General features: G+C 58.0%; 1 protein-coding gene across 4 annotated transcripts in view; it reads right to left on the reverse strand.

The window, feature by feature from the left end:
- The window catches only part of LOC122392775 (LIX1-like protein), a 48,621-nt gene that overhangs the window by 13,192 nt on the left and 9,153 nt on the right, over positions 1 to 26,276 (reverse strand). For 2 of the 4 annotated variants that reach the window (XR_006258579.1, XM_043388038.1), the window contains exon 2: positions 10,417 to 10,580. Coding sequence is in view for 2 of the 4 variants with exons in the window: in XM_043388038.1 (XP_043243973.1) it covers positions 10,417 to 10,580 (164 nt within the window). In the remaining 2 variants the exon portion in view is untranslated. Of the gene's footprint in view, positions 1 to 10,416; positions 10,581 to 12,500; positions 12,746 to 26,276 lie in introns of those variants that run through there. The other 2 variants (XR_006258580.1, XM_043388039.1) reach the window with 2 other exon arrangements.

The raw sequence follows: 26,276 nt of genomic DNA on the forward strand, positions 1-26,276 counted from the left end.
AGCTCCCATGATCTTGTAACACCACAAAGTTGAAATTCAACGTTCGGAAGTAATTTGCGGTGTACTGGCAAAATAAGGCTGATTTGGACATCATATTTATATTGTTGGTATTACATATTTTAAATGAAAACACTACAGAAAGTAAAAATAGTTTCCTTGTTCCCTCAATCTCAAATGTTTTCTTGAGTTTTACCCACATTAGTGAAATGATTTGATCGACACCTGGGTATGAGTGCATAATTATAACCTAGCTGACGAAAAACAGCCAGTAAATCCATGTTTTCATGTAGTTATCTGATAAGCGCGATGGAAATGCCACGATCTCATCCTAATCACATAACATGCCACTTTCGTGGGCCTTGTCTCCACCTGTCCACCAGTCGTCACCTGCCAGCCCACAGCCGAAAAACTGGTCCTCCGCCGGCGACCCAGCGGCAGCTGCCTCCGGAGCAGCTGCGGCGGGAGCGGCAGCTGCCGGTGTCAGCTGTCGGCTCCTGAGGTCAGTCGGTCGGTGCGGAGGGAGGGAGGGAGGGAGGGAGCCGCCGGCCGCCGGCCGCCCGCGGTTCCTCCCGGCGGGGGTCCGGCCGGCGCCTCTGTCGGCGCCGCCGGCTCACTCACCGCCGCCGCCACCCGCCGCAGCCACAAAAACAAGCCATTGATTACCGATTATCGGAGCGGCAAGCCGCCTCCGGCTCCCAGTGTCATCCGGCAGCGGGGCTCAGCTCGCAGACCAGTCGGCATCGCACCCCGGCAGAGCCGGCGGAGCCAGCCGTGAGTTCCGGCTCAGTGTTCGGCTGCACAACCCCCGCACCCACATGGTATGTCATCTGTCGTATCCGTTAGATCCGAATTATACTTACATAGAATTAAAACAGTTGTCGAAGGTGTTCAAATGTAAGTGTGCAAACTACATCTATCTATATTTAGAATAGGTATGTAATGCTTAGCGTCAAAATCGAGGGTCAGCATTCTCAAGTGATGGCTATTTCAGTACGAACCGATTTGGATAAACTATAGAAATCTCACAAATAAAACGTCTTTCCCACGTATCGCGACTCTAGCTCTGTGTTGCGGCTACCTACCTCTCGCCTTTCTCACGGCTGCAGCGCCCCTGTTTGGCTAACTCCTGTGACCAGACGGGTGTAACAGGTCGCACGACAGCCCGCACAGGTACTGCGGTCACCCGAAACAATGGTCGGTCGTGGGAACCTGACTTATAGAGCAGCAACTCCGGCGGTGGCGGGGAGGGAGACACCGGACGCTCCGATACAAGTCACGCCGCCGAAAAACAAGCCGGTCGTGCGGTGACTGTGGCGGCTCACTCACCCGGGCATTACTCATGGGGGAATCGGGAGCCTGTCGCGGCAGGAGGACCCGGTCCGAGCCCGCTCGGCCTGCTGGTGTTGGGATATTGTGACCGCGCACCGGCCGTGTGGGGCCGTGGAACAGGGCGGGGTCGGCGGCCCGGCCGTCCGGCCGGCGAGCCGCCTGACCGCCGCGCGGTCATCGCGCATGCGCTCTGTGCCGTGGTTATATAAGGGCGCGACCGTGACCAGACTGGGTCAGTCGGCGGGTCGCCGTGTCCGTGCTTGGTCTTCGGTCGCTGGAAGCACAATACACAGTGTCGTGGTATATGCAGCTTTACTTGGCCCTAACATATTTTGGCGCGGTCGGTAGGACCAATAACGTAAATGGGCTGCATATGAGTTTTTAAGAAAGAAGATTGCGGTGAGAGTTCTGTGACGGCCTACGCAAGCTCACGGTGGAAAAGGTGGACGGAGCCGGTGAGTAGAGACTTTGGGTGGTGAGAGGCTCTCTCCAGTAGAGTTCAGTATCACAAACTATGGATTTATCTACCATTTTCCTTTCAAGAGCCTTGAAATTTAGCGGAGAGCCGGGGGAAGTGTGGCAGAAATGGTTCCGCCGATTCGAAGCTCAGACGGCGAGCATGAAAGCCGGGGACCGGCTGGCGGCTATGGTGGGTCTTTTGGACGGAGTCGCACTGGACACATTCGCGTCACTCACCGAAGAGTCACGGAAGGACTACGGCAGGGTGGTTGAAGCACTGAAAAGTCGATTCGGTCGGCAAATAAGCACGTTGCAGGCTCATGCCGAACTCAACCGAGTTTGCCAATCACCTTCGGAGTCTGTTGAAGACTTCTCAGCCAGGATCAGAGAGCTGAGTGGGCTAGCCCAGCCGGCTCTGCCCAGCGACCACAGCGCTATGGAGGGATTCCAGTGCGGCCGATTCATCTGTGGCCTCCGTGACACGCAATTGCAAGAGAGGTTAATCAGCCAAAACGTATCCACACTGACTGACGCGGTACGCGTTAGTAAAGAATTCGAGGAGACTAGGAAGACGATCAAGGCAGTGCGAAATCATGAGATCGACGTCATCGGGGCGGTCCGCCCGGTCGGGGGTGAAGCAACCGCGGGTCAAGCAGAAAAGACTGTGACGGACAACGACCGGCTCACAGCCATCGAAGATCATATTCGCGGGCTACACGAGTCGATATCGGCCATCACAATGGCGCCGAAGACGACAACTGATGCGAGTAAGTCTCGCCGACTTCCCCGGTGCTACCGCTGCGAGCAGCCGGGTCATTTTCAGCGAGACTGCCCCGAGCGTAGCCGTGGTTCACCTAGCGTCAGATGCTTCGGCTGTGGAGAATTGGGTCACCTCAAGCGACACTGCCCCATTTCATTGCCGTCGACAAGGGATGGGCGCGCGCTGCCGCTCTGCTTATGTTGCGGGCAGCAGGGCCACTGGATGGCGGGGTGCCAATACTTCCAGGGTGGCAGCACTGGCGAAGGCCACTCCGAGACAAGAGCTGCTGATCCCCGGCGGGGCGCCGGTGCGCATCAGGAAAACTGAACCGGACTGGAGCCGTGGGACAGGTCCCAGTCCTCTCGAAAGCGTCCCCACTCACGGCGTCGGCCGTTCGGGTCGTCATTCACGGCGCTCCGACATGGGCGCTGGTGGACACTGGTGCCGACTTCACCATGATGCGAAGAGGATTTTATGAGGGGAACCCAGCACTCAGAGCAATCCGGCTCAGCCCGAGCGCGCGCAATGCTATCGGAGCGGGAGGTACCTCCCTCCAGGTAGTTGGTGAGTTGGAAAACCTCTCATTATGCATTGATGGAGTCAGCTTCCGATGCCCGGTAGTGACCGTGGCAGACGACCTCGTGTACGACGTGATACTAGGTCGCGACTTCACGTGCATGCATCGCACGGTCATCGACGACGACGCTGGCTCATTCAAGATTGGAACCATGAGCGTTCCCCTGCCGAGCCGGGAGCAGGTTCGACCAAGACGTGCGCGAGTGCGATTACTGTCGAACGTCGTCATTCCAGCACGGTCAGAGAGCGTGGTAGCCGGTAAGCTGGAGAGAGTGGACGGCGTGCAGAATGATGAAATGGGTGCAGCCGGGATATTCGAGCCATCAACCGTAGCGGAGCGGGAGGGACTCCTGACTCCAAGGGCTCTGGTCGTTGCAGACGACGACGGGTGCGTCTCGATCATTTTGACAAATGCTGGGTCTGAAGAAGTCCGTGTCCTCAGAGGCAGTGACCTAGGGACATTTTATGATGCCACAAACGAGAAGGACTGCGAGTACAAGTTGTGCCTGGCTGCAGACGGAGCCATTGAGGACAGTGATGATGATGACGTTGATGATGTGAGCTGCAGAACAGAAAGGCGTCAGAATACGACGGTGACAGAAGTACTTGATGTGGACGGATCTGACTTCTCAGCGGAAGGAAAGGAGAAGCTCAGAACTATTCTCAGCGAATATGCAGACATCTTCAGTCAGTATGCGGGTGATATCGGCAAGACAGATTTGCTCGAACACCACATCGACACAGGGGAGGAGGCTCCCGTGAAGCAGAGACCACGGCGGGTACCAGTTAAACTCCGCGAGCAAGTCGAGATGCAGAAGACGCAGATGATGAAAGATGGAATAATTGAAGAGAGTACAAGTCCGTGGTGCTCCCCAGTCGTCCTGGCCAGAAAGAAAGATGGAAGTTTCCGCTTCTGCGTCGATCTCCGCGCGATCAACAGCCGAACTCGTGGATGTGCGCATCCTCTGCCGAGGGTCGACGAGGCGTTGGATACCCTAGCGGGGGCAACGTGGTACACGACGCTCGACATGGCGACCGGTTACTGGCAGGTCCCGCTGGCCACAGAGGACCGAGAAAAGACGGCGTTCTCCACGGGCAAAGGACTCCATCAGTTCAGGGTGATGGCCATGGGTCTCAAAAATGCTGGAGCCACATTCCAGCGACTCATGGAACTGGTGCTTGCGGGTCTGGACTCGAAACGCTGTTTAGTCTACCTTGATGACATCATCATATCAAGCAGATCCGAGGACGAGCACATCGCAACGCTCCGTGATGTCTTCAAGCGAGTGAGGTCGGCGAAGCTAAAGCTCAAACCAGAAAAGTGCCGCCTCGCAAAGCGCGAAGTTACGTTCCTCGGTCACCGGGTCGCAAAGGAGGGACTCCTACCGGACCCACATAACATCCAGAAGATACTCGACTGGGCTCCACCGAAGACAGAAGATGGCATGAAGAGCTTCCTCGGATTGTGTGGATATTACAGCCGTTTTGTCCCACAATACAGGGATCTCACGAAGCCGCTGAGGGAAGCCAAGGTGGTGGGTGACCACCTGACGTGGACGCCGGAAGCTGAAGCAGCTTTTGAGAGTCTGAAGCAGGCGCTGACTGCACCTCCAGTGTTAGCCCTCCCTACGTTCCGTGGTACATTCGTCTTGTACACGGATGCATCCGACTCTGCAGTCGGTTCAGTGCTCGCGGAGCGGGTGGGTGACACGGAGAGAGTCGTCGCCTACGACAGTAAGGTGCTGACAAAGCAACAGCGCAGATGGCCAACATACGATAAAGAACTCTGGGCCATCGTTCACGCCATCCGGCGATTCAACCAGTACACAGTTGGAGCAGAATTCGAAGTCGTGACCGATCACAAACCACTCACGGGTGTACCGGAGTCCATCAATGTGGAACGTGACGGGACGGGAAGACGTGGCCGGTGGGCCATCGAGCTGAGCTCTTACCAGTTCCGGGTGGTTGTCCGGCCGGGCCGTGATCACGGCAATGCCGATGCGATGTCCCGGCAGCGACCAGTCAACGGCAATATCTGGACGGGCAAGCGCAGCAAGTCTTGTCCCGCCGAAGCCGGTCAAGCACCCGTGCATACCGCAGCTACAAGAGCCCAAGAACCTGCTTCTGGTGGAGAGGAGGAATGTGTAGGGAAGACTCGAGGCGCAGCAAAACTTGACCAAGTCTGCGCACTGCCTACTGCGCCACCTAGTGCGAAGGATGACCAGGCGGGACGCCTAATCACTGAAGCACCAGGACAATCTGAGTTGCAGACGGCGCAACAAGAGGACGAGGTCCTCAGTGTCATGCGGAACGCCTGTCTGGGCAGTCGGGAACCACCGCCCGATCACCCTCTCGCCGAGTGGGAGCTACTGCGTGGGAGCTGGACGCAGCTCGAAGTGCGGGAGGGCGTTCTCGGCATGAGGACGAAGTGGGGCTTCCGGGCCCTGGTCCCCGATTCGATGCGATCAAGAATCATGACGCTCGCCCATGACCATCCGACGTCCGCACACTTGGGACGGAGTCGAACAACGGAAAGAGTGCGACAGCGCTTCCTCTGGCCCGGCATGTTCGCGGACATCCGTCGGTACTGCAGCACGTGTGACCTTTGCCAACGGCGCCATCGCCCTGCACCGAAGAAACGGGCTCCTCTGGTGACGGAGGTCACGAGTCAACCATTCCGCAGAATTGCGATTGACATCACTGAGATGCCGGTGTCGGAGAATGGCAACCGATATGCAGTAGTCATCATGGACTATTTTTCTAAATACGTCCGAGTGTACCCAGTCAGACGGCAGGATGCCGAAACCGTAACCACGGTACTGTTGGATTGGGTTTACGACATGGGGGTGCCAGACAGGATTCACTCGGACCAAGGAGGCCAATTTGAGTCTGCATTGTTCCAGTGCATGTGCAAGCGACTGGGCATCCAGAAAACGCGTACAACGCCCTATCACCCTGAGAGTGATGGTATGGTAGAGCGTTTTATGAGAACACTCAAGGACATGGTCGCCAAATACGTTGACCCTCAAGGAGCGAACTGGGACGCTGACATCAAGGCGTACTGCATGGCCTACAACACCTCTGTGCACAGCGTCACCGGATATTCTCCGTTCTTTCTGCTGCACGGATTCCACCCGAAAACGCCACTCGATGCGGTCATCAACCCTCCAGATCGGGCGGTAAATATCCGGTGCTACCTTGAAGACCGTCTAAAGGCCATTTCAGAGGCTTATCAGACGACTATCAGGAAAACCCGGGCCAGTGCTACGGAGGCTGCGACCCGATTCAACCAGCGCGCGAGCGGAAAAGGGTTCGAGGCTGGTGACCGGGTATGGATTCGGGATAATAGGGTCTCGGTCGGCGGGAAGCCGAAGCTGGGGCTGTACTACAAAGGCCCGGGCACCATCATCGGCCGCCTCGGAGGAGAGAGAGGAGTAACGTACCTCGTCCGTGACGACAAGGGCAAGGAAAAGGCTCTGCACTTCAACCAGCTAAAGCCAGCTGTGGAACGGGAGTCCCACAAACAGGAAACGTCTGGAAGCACCCGGAGGGACGACGCATCGGACACAGCCACAGAAACGCCTCCCAGGAAGCAGACGGGGTCCGAGGAGACTGGACCGGATCCGCTGGCGTTGTACTACCTCTGCCGGCGGGCCCGAGATCAGGTGGGGGATGGGGGTACATCTGTGCGGGGCGCGTATGTGACCAGGTCTGGCAGAGTGTCGCTCCCCCCAGATCGTTTTCAGTCTTAGGCCTCGGATGCTCTCGATGTGCATCACCAGTGTCAGTTTGTATTTCCGGTCGCGTTCCGGTCGCGTAGTGTGTCGCGTTTCTTTGTCACTTGACCAAGTGGAAACGTTTCTTTTATGGGGGGAGGAGTGTTGGGATATTGTGACCGCGCACCGGCCGTGTGGGGCCGTGGAACAGGGCGGGGTCGGCGGCCCGGCCGTCCGGCCGGCGAGCCGCCTGACCGCCGCGCGGTCATCGCGCATGCGCTCTGTGCCGTGGTTATATAAGGGCGCGACCGTGACCAGACTGGGTCAGTCGGCGGGTCGCCGTGTCCGTGCTTGGTCTTCGGTCGCTGGAAGCACAATACACAGTGTCGTGGTATATGCAGCTTTACTTGGCCCTAACACTGGTCTGCCGAACGGTCCGCGTCTCCCGGCCGTCCAGTGTCGGCACACGTCCGCGCCGTTACCCTCGCCTCGACCGGTGGACGGGCCGGCTGGCAGCGCCGTTGCATGCCAGCGCGGCCAGCCTTTGTTTGTGATTGGCGCCCATCCACATACAGATGGCTGGCCCGCTCAGGTCCGGCTCGGGCGCGCGGCAGACATGCAGTCAGACTTATCAATATGCAGAGCCCTTTCCCTCGGGTACGTCTTTACTGACTTTAACGGGTGCCTTGTCGTGCATGGAGTCGGGGGCCGTCCATGGGGCAGACCGGGAGGGTGGAGGTAGACAGACATGGCGAGAGGAGAGAGACGGGACACAGAGCGGCGTGAGAGCTGTCGTTTTCTAGGTATTTTTATATATTCAGAAGCATGCCTTTTCTATACAAATATGCATTTGCCTAAAGCTGGAACCTAGATCTTTCATATCATCCAAACATTTTTTAATGAATATATATGTTATTTTCTTTTGAAATGCATAGGGGCTCTTTGTCAGCCTGACCGAATTTCACCGAGCCTCGGCTCTGTGTTTTCTCCGTTGATGTCCGAGCGGGTATGTCTGTAGCACGGTGGGCCAGGTGCCGGCCCAGACAGCCGTCCGTCCGTCTGACCCGAGAGGCCGGTCGGGCTGCGTCGCGCCGACGGCGGCGTGGTCGGCCCGGCGCGCCACACTAACCGCCGCAGATGTGCAGACATAAAACTTTATGTGTCCGTCGAGCGCCGCGGGGCACGCAGCTCGGCCGGGCCTGTTCGCGGAACAGCGAGATGATGGGCGGGGAGCGGCTGCGGCACCTCGGCCCGGCCCGGCCCGGCCCGGCCCGGTCTGCCGGTCCGGCGCCGGGTCGCACCAATCGGCTCGGAGAGGGGTCCGGTGAGGTGAGAAGCTAATGATTCTCTAGTTATCTCGCTGACACGACTGGACGTGTCAAGTCAAGAACGTGTAGCGTAACGTGTCACTGATCAGACGACTGTCACTCAGTCGTATGATACCTGCAGTCAAAAACGACAAGTACCTAATAGTTATGCGCGCACCATTGAGGCCCCACGCCCTGCGGTCACTCACCGTCTGAACCAGAGATACAGGATGGGACACGTTTGTCCCCCCACCACCACCGCTTCTGACTCAGACTGGGCTTCTGCCGTGTCTGACACACGGGACATTTGAAGGTCACGCTAGCATGTTTGCACGTGTAGGGGCCCTCTGAATGCCTAAGCTGGTTTGTCGCACGTGTGACCTGTTAGCTCGCCGACATGTTTTGATTTGTTAACATTTCATTTTCATTTATTTATCGGCCGTATACGTTTGAAAGTGTGATATGCCAAAGTCTAGACTGAAAGAACATCGAAAGGCATTGTCAATACGGCCTTCAGTAATAACTTGCAGAAAATAAACAAACATGATAGGTAAATAAATAGACAACTGTGTAACATTTTGCAAGGAAGACAAGCATTCAGACGGCTAGCGCAAATCCTGTTATCCCTCCGGTGACGCCAAATAACTACAGCTGCTTAGAAGATTAGACAAGCCAGCATGCCATTCCTCGGACGCTTATAGGGAATCGCATTTTACAGGCGCACCGAAACCCAGCATGTCAATGCACCATTGTTTTTACACCGCCGAAGTAAGGAGCAGGTAGGTATAGACGGTAAAGGCAAAATCATTGGGAAGTCCACCGCACAATGCTGAAGCAAAGCCGACCCTCGGCGTCTCGGCTCTGTATTCACAGGGTTTCCAGCTCAGAGATCTCCTGCCATCCGGTTTTGTTTGGGGAGCGGCAACTTGCAACATTCCTTAGTCTGATACTTCAATCCTGTTCACTTAACCCTCGCCCGCACATGGGGGGGGTGGTTGCCACCCCCCCCAGGTAGTCTTTCTGCTCTGCACTCAACATTTTTAGAGCTAGAAGGCTGATTTTTCGTATAGCTGCTCCTCTATCCTTTCTTGATGTCCACTGAAAATTTCAAGTTTCTGTGATTTTTGGTTTCGGAGATATGACCTTGTTTTTCAGGTCATGTCATGACCCAAATGGCCAATTCTCAACATCTTGCGTTTGCCATGGGCCTTATGAGCTTTTGACACCCTGATTTCGGCCTTTTTTGCCAGTCTTACCTCCTACCTATCATGGAACATGTTGTTTGACGATGTACAGGGGTCAAGGTCAGGGTCAAGGTCAACCTAGGTCACCTAAGATAATTGCGTTTTAGGCAAGCTGAATTTACTTTTTTTTGAAGTTTTTTTTACTGCATTTTTGGTAAAAGCTTCTCAGGTCATGATTTCATGTAATATGGACCCAAAAACAATCGGTGCACACATCAGTATACACACAGACACACACAGACATACAAACACATATAATTGACCTTGACCTAACTTGACCTGAAATGACCTCAGCAGCAAAATTCTGGTCGGGTAGTGTGACAAAGAGGTTCTAGCTGGCTTGGCACCAGAAAACAGCATCGTCATCGGTATTTGATAAGCAGCACACTTGATATCCAACGGTGACCCAAAACAGCAACATTTTTTAGTTTGACCTGACCTGGAAGGTCAATGACTGACCTGAGAAGGTAAAACTGGGTATCATTGGATTCGTCTCTTCCCAAAGAATCTTTTTGGTCTTTACTGCTAAGCTCTATCTCCAACAGGAACGAAATGGCGCGGGGGGGTGGCAACCACCCCCCCCCCCATGTGCGTTCTAGGATGGGAAAATGGCATGTGCGGGCGAGGGTTAAACCACGCCGTCAACAGTATTATTCATCTACCGAGAATTCGCCACGACTTAGAGAAGCTGTCTAATATGCACTTAAGCAGATTGGTCAGAAGTGTTTAAGGATGAGTTACAATCAATTCATTCTCCATCGTTCCACTAAGAGGCAGAGTCACAAGTGAGTGATTGGACTGATGAGTAAATGACGCGAAGGTATGGCATGGAGAGTTGTCGTTCGGCCCTTGCTTGTTTTGGTGGTTGGTCTTGATGACTGAGATTTAAAACTGATGTTATAAAAGTTTGAGACAAAATTGAGAAACTCACATTGAATCCTGACAAAGAAGATTGACGAGGATAGGCTGAGGTATAAAGACTGACGGGATAGTCAGAGGACTGTCGCGGGAGCCCATCAACTGACCTGGAAGCTGCCGAAGCAGCTGCCTCCCGGTAGGGTGACGTAGCAGACGTAGGGAGGACACGACGCCGGCACCGACTCGTAGATGACCAGGGCGCCGTTCTTCAGCTCGGCGCCCCGCGCCTGCTTCATCTGCCAGAACTCCTGCAGCGCCTCCACCACATTCACTGCAAACACAGAAAATACAGCCAGTGTCAGACGGCTGGTGCACTTTACATTTTATTTTCAGTAAGTGAGAGGCTGAAGAAGCAAATATGTCCTAAGGGGGACATTTCCATGATACAATGCATTGTTTGATTGTTTTTATGTGGCGCTATGTAATTTGGCGGACAGTAACCTCTTCTCAACAACAGCAATATCGAAGCCCTAAAAATCCTACACGGCCGAACTATTCTTGGTCAGGCTCAGACTGCCGCACCCACGTCCCCTAATGGCACTTTATCTGGCTTAATCATCAGTCAGGTATTGTTTTGAGTAGAATGAACTTTGATATGTTTAAGCATAAACCGTGTTATTTCAAGACATGTCTCTAGTAAATCCGTGCAGCATGACAATTAGATGGATTTTCCGACAGCCTATATGACATGTGAAGAGATGAAAAAGTACATAACATTCCGAGAGCTAAACCATGGAATTTTTGCCATATGCAACGGCCTGATGTCATTGCATGTTATCATTGCTTTCGCTTGCTAAACAGGGTGCTTGTTTATCCTTTAAACTTCTTCATCTTGAATGGTATGACCTACGACTCTCCAAATAGTGAAACAATCATCTACGCACGTTAAGTCGTTATGTTCTCTGCTTCTAGGGTCTGTCGGCCGCTCATCGAACAGCAAGGGCCGGCAATTAGAGCCGAGGCCGTAAATCAGCAATCAGCCGCCGGTGTAATGGTCGTCGTTAGACGCCCTCCGCCGGCGCCCCGGCCCATTCTGCAGACACCTGTACCGGGTGTATTGGTGCGCGTGTGTGTGAGTGTGCGTGACGTCAGCATCGGCTCCCCATATCCTCGGATGGTGACATTGCTGTTCAAGTGTTCAGCAAACAGAGTCCTAACGATAGCCGCTGCCGCGCTGCCGAGACACAGTCAGCGGAGCTCCCTGCAGCCGGCCGGCCACTGCAGCCGCTCGCTGGACCCCATCCAAAACCCTCCAATAACCATAAATTATGAGGCATCTGCAGAGACAAAGCCCGCTGCCGACGGCAGGAGGGGGAGGGGGCGGGCGGCCGAGGGGCGGACCAGCTCCGCCGCCGGCGGTGCCCTCGGTAACGGCAGCAGGGCCGTCCGGAGACCGCGGGTGCCGCCGGACGGCGGAGACTGCGCCGACTCACAGGACAGTAGCACCAATGAAGGAAGTATAATGGAGACTGCACTGCAGCAAGTAACAGTATCGCCAGAGACTGCATTCACCCACAGAGCAGTAGCACCAGAAACGGCAGGTGTTGGAGACTGCACTGCAGCGTATAACAGTATCATCAGAGACCGCATCTTTTCACAGGACACTAGCATTCACTAAACTCAAAACTCAAAACATGAATCACCCTTCACCTTGCTCACGAATCAAACCAAATCGCATGCATCACCGTACTTCTACAAGCCTTTTCCATTCTGAGGCTCGCCTGCCATTTCCGTTGGCGCATTATCGCTCTCATTCCATGGCAACAGACGCTCTGCCCATGAGCGTTCGTGCCTAGCAAAAACGGCCGCCGTTGCATGCGATCGACGCCATAAAAAGCTGAGTGCCTGACACATCATTTAATTGCTTCAAATTACTGGCCGATGAGGATTGGGTGCGCTCGTTACTCGCCAATAAGCCGGCCGCATGGGCACGATGCAATTATTGCGGCCAGCGGGGGCGACTGTGCCGCCGCCGTCTATAATGGTGCCATCACGGACCTCGGAGCTAGCACAGCGCCAGTCGCCAGTCGGCTCGTCTGCCCCGTGTCGCCAGTCGGGGTCACCCGAGGAGCCCGCGGCAGACTCGCGCGACCTTCACCCCGCGGCTAGATGCCGGCCCGCCCATTCAGTGAGAGCCGGCGCTGGGCGGTCGCGGCGACCCCGCCGGCGGCGCGGCACGGGCTGCACCCACCTTTATCCTGCGCCGGCCGCAGGTGGTCGTACGGAGACGAGTAGACCCGCCAGGGCGCCTCGAACACCAGAGAGTTCATCTTGCCAGCCGCCGAACGCACCGATGGCCTCTGAGCACGCAATCGGGCACACCCTGCCCCGCGCCGGCCGCCGGCTCCACTGCTCGCCGGCCCCGGCCGGCCGGGCGGGCGGCGGCGGTGGCGGCAGGGGTAGCCGTGGCCACCGGTGGCCAGAGGCGGCCGCGGCCTCCTGCGGCGTCCCCCAGCCCCAGGCGCCGCCCGGTCACTGCCGAGTACACCAACTGACCCATCAACGGTCTGGAGAGACCGGGCTCCGCTACCCTGCAGTCTTCTGCCGCCAGCAGTAGCTACGAGCGTGAAATTCTGGTCTCGCCAACATAACAGCCCGCCAAAGGATGGGCGGCCGGCGCTGATAACACGAGTCGGTCGGCGTTTAACTTCGGAGCCGGGAGCGTCCGCACAAAAACTGACACGCCACCCGTTCTTGGCGTGGCGCTTTAACATTTTAAATCGCTGTCGTCTGGTGTCACCGCGCTGGTCACGACGGCTGACCTCAGGACGCGTGTCCGATCTGCCCGTCACCGACGGTCCAGATTTCCGGGCGTCGGCAGCGGCGGGGGCGGTGCAACAAAGAGCGGGGTGGCGGCGGGTCGTGGCGTGGGACACCACTCGGTGTCACCTGCTGGCGGCGTGGGCGGCCGGCAGCGGCGGCCGGCAGCGGCGGCGGCGGACCGCACGCGACGTCCGTCCGTCGCCGCCGTCTAATGAAGACGGTCGGCGTCGGACCGGGAGCTGACGGCGTCCTCACATACCCTGAGCCGTAAATCGTACCGACCGGCCATTCAGCGTTCAATTACGGGCGCTGAGGGGCAGCCGGCGTCCCTGGGCCGTGTGGCCGACACCGGCTTTGTCGGCGGGGCGCTGTGGGCGGGCCGCCGCCGCCGCTCGGGCCCCTGGGAGCGGAGCGGGCCGCCCGCCGTGTGACACGACGCGCCATCTCCCACGGGGTCAGCGCTGGCTGACGCTTGACGAGGCTCTCTCTCCCACGCGTCCCGCTGCTGTCAGAAGGGTGAGGGGTGTCCTCCGGGCGACTGACACACAAACTCGGCATAGAGCTACCGAAAAAAGGTCCGAAACCCCCGACCGTCCACAAAGTTTGTCCAGTGTATGTACCTATGGCTGACTTCTGCTCCGCGTAGGGTCACAGGTTCCGCGTTAGCTTCACAATAGCTAGTGGATGCCAGGCCGAAATAGCTCAAGTGACGTTTCATTGTGTTCGAAGCTGCATGATAACGCATCGGCGCTATCCACATTCCACAGTACCGTACACAATCGTTTATGAGAAGTGATTCTGTAGATGAAATTAGAAACCGTACGAGAAAATTCATCCTGTAATGTTAGCATTACACCATACTTACACTTCTCAAAGAAAATCTGCGCATCAAAACGTCATAATTTTACAACATGGTTATATCCAGCCATCTCTTGATGTCAACTCCGAGCTGAAGGTCAATACCCGCCCGCCGTTACCAGCTCAACACTGCAACGCTTTCAGCTCGAGATAACTCCTACAGATAGATAGCAGAAACATGGGACACATATTGTGATATTTTGTCGCTGCCGGCGCATTTATCACAGCTCCATGGCGTCTGCTGACGGATGTGATGCGTCAGACACTGCGCCGGTTGTCAGTAATAGCCGACACCCTACGCGGTCCACTGCACATGAATCCAGTCAGGCGCCGGTCGTCCGAACAAATCCGACGGCGGGACCAGAGACTAACTACACACTGAGAATCACACCGCAGACTGGACCGCTGACGTCTCCCCGTCGAGTGACGCCTGATGACGTGCGCTGATGACGCGCAGCGAGCGCCGCTGGATCAGCAGTGAGCTCCGGCGTCACTCCTCGCTTTCTCCCGCGTCCGGGGCAGAAAAAAAAGACAACTTGAGTGTCCGGGCGGCGGCGGTTATCACGCTCCGCCATCAGCTCTGGGAGGAAGTGGCAGGGGGATTGGTCCACGAGGCGTCAAACGTCACCCGTCCGACCCCTCCCTCCCATCCATCCGAGGGGATAACGGACGCTCGGGCGGCAGTGGAGCACACCACACCTGTCCACCTCGCGTGTCCGTCAGTGCGTGCTAAACCCGGGCGTCCAACAGAGAGACAAACGTCGACAGGACCCTGACGGCGTCCCAGCTGTCAGAGGGGCTGATGGTCAGGATCCGAACAGGTGTAGGGGCGGGACGGACCCTTGCCCTCCCTCCCCGGACGGAGAATCGGCTTAGGGTACTGGGGGAGGTCCATTCGCCTAGTCAAACACGTGGAAGGACAAGTGAGGGACACGTCAGCATTCACAGCGGACGAGGTGACGGTTTTATCTTATTTTGCGCTCACGACTCATAGGGACAGTCAAACACATTAGCTGCCGAGTGCCGAGGTCAGGCATATGAAGGCTGGAGAAAGGCTGTTGTTTGCCAGAGGCATGGGGTAAGCTGTTTCCCATAAAACACGTTAAATGCTGATAAAAGTTCATTGATTTAAATATACATAACTTCAGCGTTACACTTGGAACAGTAAGGCTTCTCTTACCAGTAAATAGCTGTTGATAGCATTAGAAAAGCAAAGATTTGGGCCGTCCGCATCAATTACTTTGTAATACCGATTACGAGAAAACTTTGAAGTTTAACTTTTAGCATATAAACAATTTACGGTGTGATTCATATACATTTACAATAGACCATTGAACACATACATGGTCATTCAAAAAAACAAAAAAAAATTTACGAAAAGCAGTGCATGAAAATAACGTGTGTAGATATGCACTCATTAGAAGACGTAATTGGGACAAATTGGATCGAGCAGCAGCCAATAAAGGTGAATGCAAAGGGCGTAGATGCTCCTTATTCCATTGAGCGGAAATTTCACCGATGATTCACATTTGCTTCAACTGTATTTTAATTCGAATATAGAAAACGATTAAAACTACTTATCATCGAGCTATCTTAATCCATCACCACAAAAATGACTTTCATATTGTAAGACACCATCCATCAGTATACATCCCGGGAAAACGAAGGCAAAACCATCTTTATGAATGACCAAGAAGCTGCAAATACGGTCATATGATCCAGCCTTCGATAATAACAGACTTGGAGGAAGGAGGCGGGACGACTACTCCCACCTAAACTGATGCTATCTCGATAAGGAGATACAATAACAGATAGCCCATTCCCCGAAGCCAATGGCATATTCTCGGCTGAGGAGTCGAAATTCGGCCGTGTGAAATCCCATAAAAGTTGTGGTAATGACACTCCATTTCGTGTTAGACCATATGAGCGTCACGCACCTTTGTGGAGATATTTCAGTGAGTTTCACCCGCGCCTCAGTCGACTTGGGAGCACACGCCGCGCTGAGTGCCGAAGGGGAGTGGAGGACGCCAAACTGCTCCCGCCGGCAACTCCCGCGGCCCTCGCCATTCATGAGAACCCGAAATTGCCGTATTGCCTGACGGGACGCACGGCGTGTCAGACTTCATCTCGCTTAATGTGCGGCGAGGGGGCCGGCGGCGGCGGCGGAGGTCGCATCCGCCGACAGACGGCGTCACGCCACTGACCGCGCCGCCCCCACCCTGAGACCGCTCTTGGCACCGCCGCCGGCAGGCGGCAGTGCCCGCCGGGCCCCGGGGCCACCCGGGGCCATCACGGTCGGGCGCTGGGCAGCTGACTCGGCCGCCGCTGATTGGCTGCCGCGCCGCTGAAACGGCCACTGATTGGTGCGCCGCCGGGGCCGGACAGTAGCAGCTGCACACTGCTCCTGCCGCCCACTGCAGCAAATTAAAGGGAGCGCTGGCCAGCGCGGTTTTATTAGGCCATCTTGGAGGCATGATGTCGGCTTTGGCCGCAGCCTTTCAGCGCATCGTGGGCAATTTCGCACTAAACACCGGCTGGAGCTCGGGCAAACAGCCGGCTGCAGCCCAAGAAAAACCTTGCCTGCGGCGATTCTCCCTCTCCACCGACCCCTAAATGAAGATAATTGACAACTGTTAAATCAAGAGATGCCCCGCGGCAGAGGATACAGGCTCAAAGACGAATTTATATTCATTTCGCTGTCGGTCAAACTGCGGTCGGAAGCAAAAGAACGCAATAAGGCCTCCGGCCGTTTGTCTGCCCTTGGATAATGGCCATTTGAGTCATTAAAGTTCGGCACTTAAGGATGCCATGTTCATCAGGGTCTAACGTGCTTATTGCTCGTCAAACCTATTGCAGAAACGGGTGGGTTCCGCTCCCCTGAGCTCAGACGTGTCTAAGCGGCTTATTATTGAAGCGGACCCCGCAGGCTGGGAAAGCTGCCCGTCGACAAACCCGAACTTCAAGGAGTGGTCCATCTGTAGACCCGCCAGCCAGACGATAGCGAGGATATGTGATGGCATAAAAGGCAAGAACTGTGAAGTTTATGACCGACAACTTTTTCCTTCAGCATGCAAGGTGTTCAAGAATTCGGAGTCGGTAAACTGCCAAGTAAATTGCACCCGCTCCCCCAGTGCGATAGCTTACTTTCTATGGAACATTTACAGTTGTGGAAACGGCCGATGTCTAGATAAACACAGCCCTTCGTTATCGTTATAGCCGTGTTGGTATGTTTGCAGCACATAACGACATGGCCATGCAAGTCTATTGTTTGGTGAGGAACCTTGGCAAAAGAACGAGGAAACGACAACGCTTGGTACAGATTGAGAGACCGCCCACGCCACCTTGACTTCAGTGTCGCATATCGATAGGTGGCTGTCACGCTCTCGTTGATATCAAGCATCGCAACAGAGGTGTTAGGGGCAAAGTGACATGAGTGTTTCGTTGTGCGTGAACAATGAAAACGCTTGCTTTAAATCTAAGCCCTCGCCGGTGTGTGGCACCGACCGCTCGTCTGGTGGAACCCGTTTCCCTGTCTTCCGTGTCTGTCCCCGGCTCTGTCCAGTGTCTGCAGGGTGTTCGCTGTCCACGGGTCACGGCGGCACACCCGTCCGACGGCCGTGCAGCCGGCGCCGGTCGCAGCCATCTCGTCGCCACATCTGCGCCCGGCCGAGCGCGTCGTTTGTTAGCTATGTCCGCGGTGGGCACATTCGTTACACGCCGATGGCGATCGGCCCGGCCGGCCCCGGTGCAGTACGGAGCGGCACGGGCGGCCACCGCGACCACTTCCCGGAACGGGGCGCCATGTGAAGCGCGGTGGCCTGTCGGTCCGTGTATCAGCATAACAGGTCATGTCGCAGCGGCGGGATGGCCGGTGCTGCAGACTGTGCCCAGTCATATCGACACGACCGGTACAAACAGACGGCTGGGCTGACCGCCACAGACAGGCTCAGAGGTGACGGGCAGGCAGAGAGAGGAGCTCAGACGTGGACAGATGAACACGGAACTCTTGAAGGGGACACGGAGAGATAAGTAGAATGGAGACAAAGTGATATGAGGAAAGTGATGCCAGTTACTGGTGATCGAGCATGGACATTCACTGTGTCAAACACATCGTGGAACGGTCCTGTTTGGCCTCCGGCGCCGCTGCCGCAGTCCTTCGTTGGCAGCTTATCAGTGACATCTGCGCCCGTGCCGGCACTGAGTCTCCCGGAGGCCCTCGACTGCAGGCACAATACACAAAGGGGCCATTATGTGGCTGCGCGGCGCCGTGCCGCGGCCACATAATGGCTGCGGCGTCGTGCCGCGGCGGCGCTGCCGTGGCACCGCCCGCGGCGCCGCCACTCGTGTTTGTCACTGCACCGCTGGCCACACGCCGCCCCAGAGAAAGTCGCTGCAGCCGGTACCGGCTACCCAAACCCAGACGTCACGCGACTGGGGCCTCAGAGCAGACTCCATCTCTCTCCGCACCCGCCATCGGCTGGGAGATGGCCAAGCCTGGGACACGCGGCAGTGGAGCTCCGGCATCGGTCGTGAAACGCCGCACATCTCCACTTAGGTGGTCATAAAGGGAGAGAGTTTCGCCACAGAATCGGACCGCGGCAGCCCACTTAAGCGACAGCTTAAAAAGCCTTCGGAGCTTTTAAACATTGCGACACAGCTTTTTATAAAAACACTTTACACTGAAGGAACTGCTTGTATGACTAGCATTCATTCTCCAGACTGCAACATTATTATCTCCAAAGGCGCATTGCCCCACTCTGGTAATCTGACCATGTTTCACATCGGGGCGAGGCTTAAAGGAAAGAAGCATCGCAATGCAGTTGTGGAATGCCGCGGTGAAGATCATCCCGCACCGCCCTGCTCCCTCCTGCTGCCGCCTGTAATTGTATCTGAACGAGCGGCGCGGCGGCCGGCGCAGTCACTCGCTGTCCATCAGCGCCACATTATTGCCAGCTCGTAAAAGGCCGCGCACCGGCTGCGGGCGGCCAGCCGCGACCATCGCTCGCCGCATCACCCCGCGTCCGCGGCACCGGCGCCAGATCAGCCGTCCGTCAGCACTGCCGCGGCGTCTTCCGCCGCGCCGCAACAGCAGAGCAGCAGGCGCTCGGCCGCAGACGGCGGCGGCATCGCGATGCGGAGTGGCCGCGCGGCCGGTTGATACCATCGGCCGCGCGCTGCGCCGTGGGCTGAAGAACCCCGCCGCCGCCGCGCCGCCGGCCACATCGTGCTCGTTGGAGCACGCGTTCGGCCGCGCCGCCACAAAAACGCCCTATCTTCGGGCCGTGTGTTGCTTTGACATGGCCGCTGACCCAGATTCACTGGTGGCGCAGCGCGGCGGCCGGGCCGACCTGCCGGCTGACCGCCGAAAACGGGCCAGCCGGCGGCCGGGCCGGGCCGACCTGCCGGCTGACCGCCGAAAACGGGCCAGCCGGCGGCCGGGCCGGGCCGACCTGCCGGCTGACCGCCGAAAACGGGCCAGCCGGCGGCCGGGCCGAGCCGACCTGCCGGCTGACCGCCGAAAACGGGCCAGCCGGCGGCCGGGCCGGGCCGACCTGCCGGCTGACCGCCGAAAACGGGCCAGCCGGCGGAGCGGGGTCGGACCGGCACCGCATCGGCCGGCTGCTCAGCGCCGCAGCACCAGCGCTCCACGGGCGGGTGAGAGCTGCGAGCACGAGACAAAGACGGGAGATCGTTTTCCTCCAGCATGCCACGCTGCACCGCACCCAAAGGCCGTGGCCCGCATGGCGTAGCCATGGAGCAACATTCCGGGCCCGTACCGGAAACTTGAGCGTTCGCCAGGGGCCTGCTCCTGCCTCAGGCCTGGCTCGAAAGAGAATTCTGGCAGCTGCCGCCGGCGGGACAGGGCGGGGAGCGGCACGCGGCACTCCACCCAGCACGGCCTCCGGTACAGCCCGCAGCACGTCCCAGCACGCCATCCCGCTACAGAGCTGTTTCTGCGCTCAGCGCCAAGGCCTCATCGACTGATTAGTTAGTCTCGTCTATGAAATCGACAGTCGAGAAAATGACCGACGATGGGCCTCATCCCTAGAAGTTCTACACTCCAGAGATCATCTCGAGATACTCTCCCAAGACGGAGCCAGCACAAGGCCTAGTCCTGCCCAAATGTTGTAACCACTCCTAACATATTCATACACACAGCTGTAAACCGAAATTATGCATTATCCCGGGATGACAAGATAGACGTATCACCAGCCAAAATCCCACCACAAGGCGACCGAGGTGATCAGTTGGCCGACGCGGCGTCTCCATCGCCTCTCATACGCGAGCCGATCGAGCACAGGCGCGGCGGCTCAAACGGATGACCTCGGAACCAGCGCGAGGCGCCTCGCGCTGCTCTCGGTGCGCCATGAATATGTGAGACGGAGACGGGCGGAGGAGAGGGCGCACGGCGGACCGGCTCGTCCGTCACCGTCCGTCTCGGCCCGCGCCAGAGGTCGACCGGCCTCCGGCCTCCGGCCTCCGCCCTCCCGGCGGCCCGACCGACGACGATACGGCGCGGCCGACCGAGCCGGAGAATACAGCGACACAGAGCTGCGAGGGACGCGTGAACACCGGGTCCGAAATTAGGAGCTAAAAGGCGAGAAATTGGATGGCGTTTAGCCAGTGATCCGTCAGAAGTGAGGCTATGATGACGGCGACTCGAGGGCTGGTGGCGTCATATAACCCTCAGAGGTTGGGCACGCCATCAAACCCAATCATCATCAGACTCGAGGGCTGGGGCAGCACATGAAGAGAACTGGGATGTGAGTTTGGGAGTGGCGAAGTCGGTAGTCAGTGTCGGCGTTGCAACGCCGACACTGACTACCGACTTCGCTACGGCCTACGGGAGATGAGATTCTTGCACTGGTTATGCTGGTTACATTGTGTGCGTTAAATACGTCTGCTATGCTGGTTACGTAGGAGGTAATGCATGTATTCCGTGTCGGTTTTGGTCTCGAGGAGGTCGTTCGTTGCGGGTGGTATTGTTTGCAGCGGCAGGTTTGATTACGGAAGAGGTGTCGGCTGCGGTAGCGGAGGTGGTGGCGGTGGGCGTGTGCGGTTTCTGCGGCGGCCGTCTGGGGCGGCGCGGCGGCGGGCTGTGGTTCCTCAGCCGGTCTCCGTGACCAGACATGTGCATGGATCCGAGTGATGGATCTATGATCTCAGTGGATCTCGAAGCAAAGTACAGGTTGGAATTTATGATCCCACCGGATCCGGCGTGAAAAATACATCTTGGATCTATGATCTCATATGATCTGACGATAAATTAAGAACAACGATCTATGATCTGAGTGGATCCCACCGTGCACCACATTTGAAATCATGTTTTATAGGGTTTCTATGCCAATAAATGCCACAAAACTATGGATTATACCGTGCGATCACATAAAATCACTAAAACAGTATGTTTGTGAGTTGAAACAAGTGTTTTTTGGGGATATATGTGTTCACAAAAAAATAAGCGAGGATCTATGATCTCACTGGATCTCAAGCAAAAAAATGAGAATCGGATCTGTGATCCCTACGGATCTCTCGATAAATTACAGAGCTGGATCTATGATCCCGTCGGATCCGAGATCAGGATCCGTGGGATCAGATCCCAGATCCATTTTCTCGGATCCATGCACATCTCTGTCCGTGACCAGCGGCGTGGCGCCACCACCGCAGGCGGGCCGGCAACTCGTGCGGTCTGTGACCTTGTGCGTACGATGGCGGCGGAGGCGGTGCCGGCGGTGGCCGTTTAATCGCCGCCGCCCTCGTGTGGGCTGAGTCGGCGGGCGGCGCGCGGAGGGCGGACGGCAGACGGCAGGGGCGGGGCGCACGCGGCGCTCTCGTCACACAGCGGCGCCGGCGGGTGTGCCGATTGGTACCGGGCAGAGCCGGGCCGGCCGCGGCCACTGACACCGACAGACGTCAGCGGGCCGCCGTGAGCCGACGTTTTTAACTCCGTCATTCGACACCGGCTGAACGACACCGTCCATCAGCTGTCGCCGGCTCGCCAGACGGTGTCCGTCTCCCCGCCCCACCCCTCTCGTCTCCCGCTCCCTGCTGGCTCTCTCTCTCTCTCTCTCTCTCTCTCTCTCTCTCTCTCCCTCTCTCTCCCTCTCTCTCCCTCTCTCTCTCAGATCCGCCGAACCGGTCGCAGTGAGCAGTGGGCGGTCGGCCGGTTCCTCCCCTGCCTCTGTCCTTATACCGACACCTCACCCACCCGCCCTGTCCCGTCCCCTTCAGCTTCGGTCGTGCACCCCGTGCTGGTGTCTGAAGACGAGCCAGCAGCGGGCCGCGTCCACGCTGCATCGCAGATAAGGACAAAGCCAGGAATTACGACTCGAGGCGGCGGTCTTCAGCCCACGTCAGGCCACATTCCTGATGGCGGCGCCGCGTCAGGTGTCTGCCGACCGGCGGCGCTGCTGAAAGTCGTACCACCCAACCCGGTCATACAGCACCTCCCCCCCTCACCCCCACTCTGACGCACCAGCCACGGGTAGGATCGCGTTTATCTCCTGCTGACACTCCGACCCCAGCTGGAATCGATCCCAACTTGTCGGCCGATGAAGTCGCTCAGCAGGCAGTATTTTTAGCGGCCGGTCCATTCGTCTCCGGTAGCTCCATATTTGTCACTGACGGTGTCAGCCAATCCATCGGGGCGACAGCTACCCCGCTGTGCCGCACCACATCTCTCGTCCACGCGCTGTTCCAGCCATAGAGGCCGGCGCCGGCCGAAAAAGGACGACCTTCGACACACCTCCGATCACATTAAAACCTTCATATCTTCAGGAATTTTCGTTAATCACCTGAGCCGAGACCGGTGTTCACGGGAATAATAGCATTACGGTATTGCGTTCGTCTGCCTCAATTATGGCGCGTTAATGAATGCGCGGCGAGGTGCGGCGCGCTGCGGCGAGCGGCTGCGCACTGCGTAGTGGGTACCCCTGCGCGGGCCGGTATCCCGCCCACTCACGCACGCCGGCTATAATGTCCGTTGGTTTAAAAGTCGAGGATCAATGGCATTCCTCCGGTCTTTGGTATGCAATTGAGTAAGGTTATCTAATGTCTAACGGCACGCATTATGCATGCCGCGCAGGGCTGCTGCGCCAATGGCGGGGCCGCCACTAAACAGGGGTTATATTAACCATGACAGCGTCGCCCAGCCCAGCAGCCGTTCGAAGTTTTCTGCACACGGCAGTCCGACGCTCCAGACCAGTTCCCACCGGTGACCGGAGCCCGTCCCAGTATTCGGGGACTCGGTTCGCAGCCCAGTATTGAGGGAGTTCTCCCCGTTCCCACGCTCGCTGGGCCGTGGCGGACCGACGGCCGCCGTGACGGACGATCCACTCCAGTTGGACTGGCTCCGTGCCGCCGGGCCGGGGCTGGAGACAGTCCACTCGACTACCGTCCGTGACCGGCGGCCTCGGCACCGGCGAGTCACCGCCGGCCGACGGCCGCCGCCATGGTAACAGAGTCGACCCGGCCTCGTCACAACAGGCCTGACCTTACTCCGCCCAACACCAATACTGCGCCCACTGCCCTCCCTCCCCACCGGAGCAACTGCAGCGGCCCTGAGGTCAACCCTCCTCACATCGGCGCTGTCCCGCCCTATCCTGTTCAGCTTCCCCAACCTAAGAGGAGCGGCGGAGTATCCTCCCACGCAACTCTGTACCGCGTCTGCAGTCCTCCACCCACACGATGACATCCGGGATGCATCAGCAGAAGACGCAGCGGGTCAACTCCGCACAGGAGCTGCAATCGACGGCAATTCCTCTTCGCACGGCAGCCGCAATCACACCGTGCTGATGGCGGCAGAGAGCAGCCGCGGCCGCAGTCGACTGTGACGAACAACGCGCCGCCGCCGGCCGGTCGTGCCGGGGTTTCCAGAGCCGCGTCTCGCCAGCCGCCCGGTCGAGACGAGAAGGGATGGCTGAGCTGGCCCGAGGTGAAGTGGCCGCGGACAGGGGGGGGGGGGGAGGGGCTGCAGCCGGTGACCGCTCCCCGCTGCTGCCCATGTGTCACCGCACGGCTGGGTGACTGATTGACAGACCCCGCCCGCCTGAGGTCACCCGTCTCCGGCGGTGTCGTCACCAATCTCCGCTGGTGCCGTCACCCGTCTGGTGCTGTTTGGTCAAGCCGTCTAGCCGCTCCCCACCCTGTCTGCCCTCTGTTCATGTCGGCCGCGCACAGCGGAGGATTTGCTGCGCGATAAAGCCAGCCAAGGTCGGCCGATATCATGATTGATTCGGCGGCTGTCGGAACCAGAGCTGCAGCAGTGATCCGGCCGGAGCGTGGCGTTCTGTTTGTGCCAGTCACGGCTGGCGTGGCCGACACACGCGGCTCGCTCGCAGCTCGCTCTCCGACCGGCGCGGCGGCGGAGCGGGTGAGGCACGTCCTCAGAGCGGCCGGCGGCTCAAGAGGCGGACTGACTCAGCTCGTCGTGGCGCCGTACCGCCCGCCCATCCGACCTCGGGCCGGCGCGGAGGGCAGGGCGGCGCAGCGACCGCCGCCGTCAGCCGTCGCTGTGTAATTCAGCCGACAGTCGGACGGCGCGCCGGGCCGGCTGCGTGTCCGACAGGCCGACTGTCGCCGCGCGGCTGATATCAGCGGTGACAGCTCAGCGACAGGGCGTCTGGGTGGGGGAGGGTGTGTGTGTAGAGGCCCCAGTTCAGGGACCGGTCCGTGCGCCGCCGCGCTGTCTGCGGTCCAACCTCAGTCGGTTGCGTGTCTGGCCGAGGGCGCCGGTAGCGCGGCCATGGCCACTCAGACAGGGGCTCGCCGCTGCACGCCGGGCTGTTTCACGCCGTGGGAGCGCCCTCTGACCCCGCATCCGGCCGACGCTGCAACCGGCTCCATAAAGCGGACACTTGGGGTCGGGCCGACGGCCGCAAACTGCCCGCTCGGGAAGCTGCTGAGAGCGCGGCCGGTGGGGTGCGGCGCGGCCTGCGGAGGTTCGCAGGCTCCCACCCCGTCTGATTACCGGGCGCGTGTGATGGGTGGTCCGCCGGGGCCGCCGGGGCCACCGACTCGGGATGACGGACGCCACCAGTCAGCGCCGCGCCGCCGCCGCCCAGATGGGAAAATAATACAACCGACGCCGCGCACGGCCGCGTAATGAACATAAATGGCTTTAATAGAGAGGAGACTGGCGGCGCGGCGGCGAGGTCGCGCTCGGCGAGGGCGCGGCGTCTCACGGGCCGGCCGGCAGCTGGAGGCCGCCGGCCGGCAGACTTCGCCGAACGGCCGGCGGCGCGCGTGAGACGGGGCACGCTCGACCGGCTCCCAGCACGGCCGCTCACCGGTCCAATTAGCATGCCAACTGGCAGTGAGCGGCCGACACCTAGGTGCCGGCCGCCGCTGCCGGAGCATGCTCGCAGCTCGTCTGGCCATGCGGGCAGGGCCGGCGGCGCTCCTGCCGCCCCGGCTACCGGCCTGCCCGTGGCCACTGGGGGCGGCAGAGAGCCGCGCTGCTCCCCGGCCGGCGCAGAGCTGACCGGCTGGCAGCCACTGACCCCGCCGACCCGGCTGACCCCCGCCCATTGTGAGGTCACCACAGCCGCCTGTGACGACCCGACCGGCCGGATCAGCCGCCGGCTAATCAATTTCGGACGGCACTCACTCCGGCCCTGTATGCGCCCCATGCATTGTCTGACTTTTGAATGCCCGCAATTATTTTATATTTATTGACAGCCGGCACAAAAGACGAAGATGCGCAGTGCTGAGCTATGTCGGGAAGCAAGCGACGTGCAGCATGCCTGAGGAACGGCGCCGTTTTGTGTCTGCACTGCTGCACTGTGCCGTATTGTAGGCTGTAGTGTACTGTGAGGCGCTGTTCTGAGCCTTCCCTTCTGTTTAATTCATGGAAATGTTTGCAAGTGGCCCTGATATATTTATAGTTGTGTTTTAAAATAGCGCATATTTGCACTTCCGCTAATCGAGAATGGTTCTTGCAAAAAAAGACGTGAGAAACAACGAAACAATAGAATATGACACAAAGTGGCGGTCTTACATCATCGTTTGCAACAAGCGAGCATACCTGAATCTAGACACCCCTCCCAGATTCCGACAAAGGCCGCTGTTTCAAGCTCTGTTGATAACGCCAGCAAAGCGTCTGACAAATGGCACCTACCTAGTCAGTCCGTAACGACGCTTTTAACCCTCGCCCGTAAACGGCGATCTGCCACCTTCGCCCATGCAGGGGGGGGGTTGGTGCGACCCCCCCCTTGGCGTTTGAAAACGGAGCGTCGTAGAGCTTAGCGGAAAAAACCAACGGATTGCTCTCAACGAGATCTCGCGATTGGTGGTATATTTTTTGGTCCTAGGTCAACATTTGACCTACTTTTGACCGGTCAAAGGT

The sequence above is a fragment of the Amphibalanus amphitrite genome, unplaced genomic scaffold, assembly GCF_019059575.1.
Source record: "Amphibalanus amphitrite isolate SeventyFive unplaced genomic scaffold, NRLGWU_Aamphi_draft 000500F_arrow, whole genome shotgun sequence".
Taxonomy (NCBI): domain Eukaryota; kingdom Metazoa; phylum Arthropoda; class Thecostraca; order Balanomorpha; family Balanidae; genus Amphibalanus; species Amphibalanus amphitrite.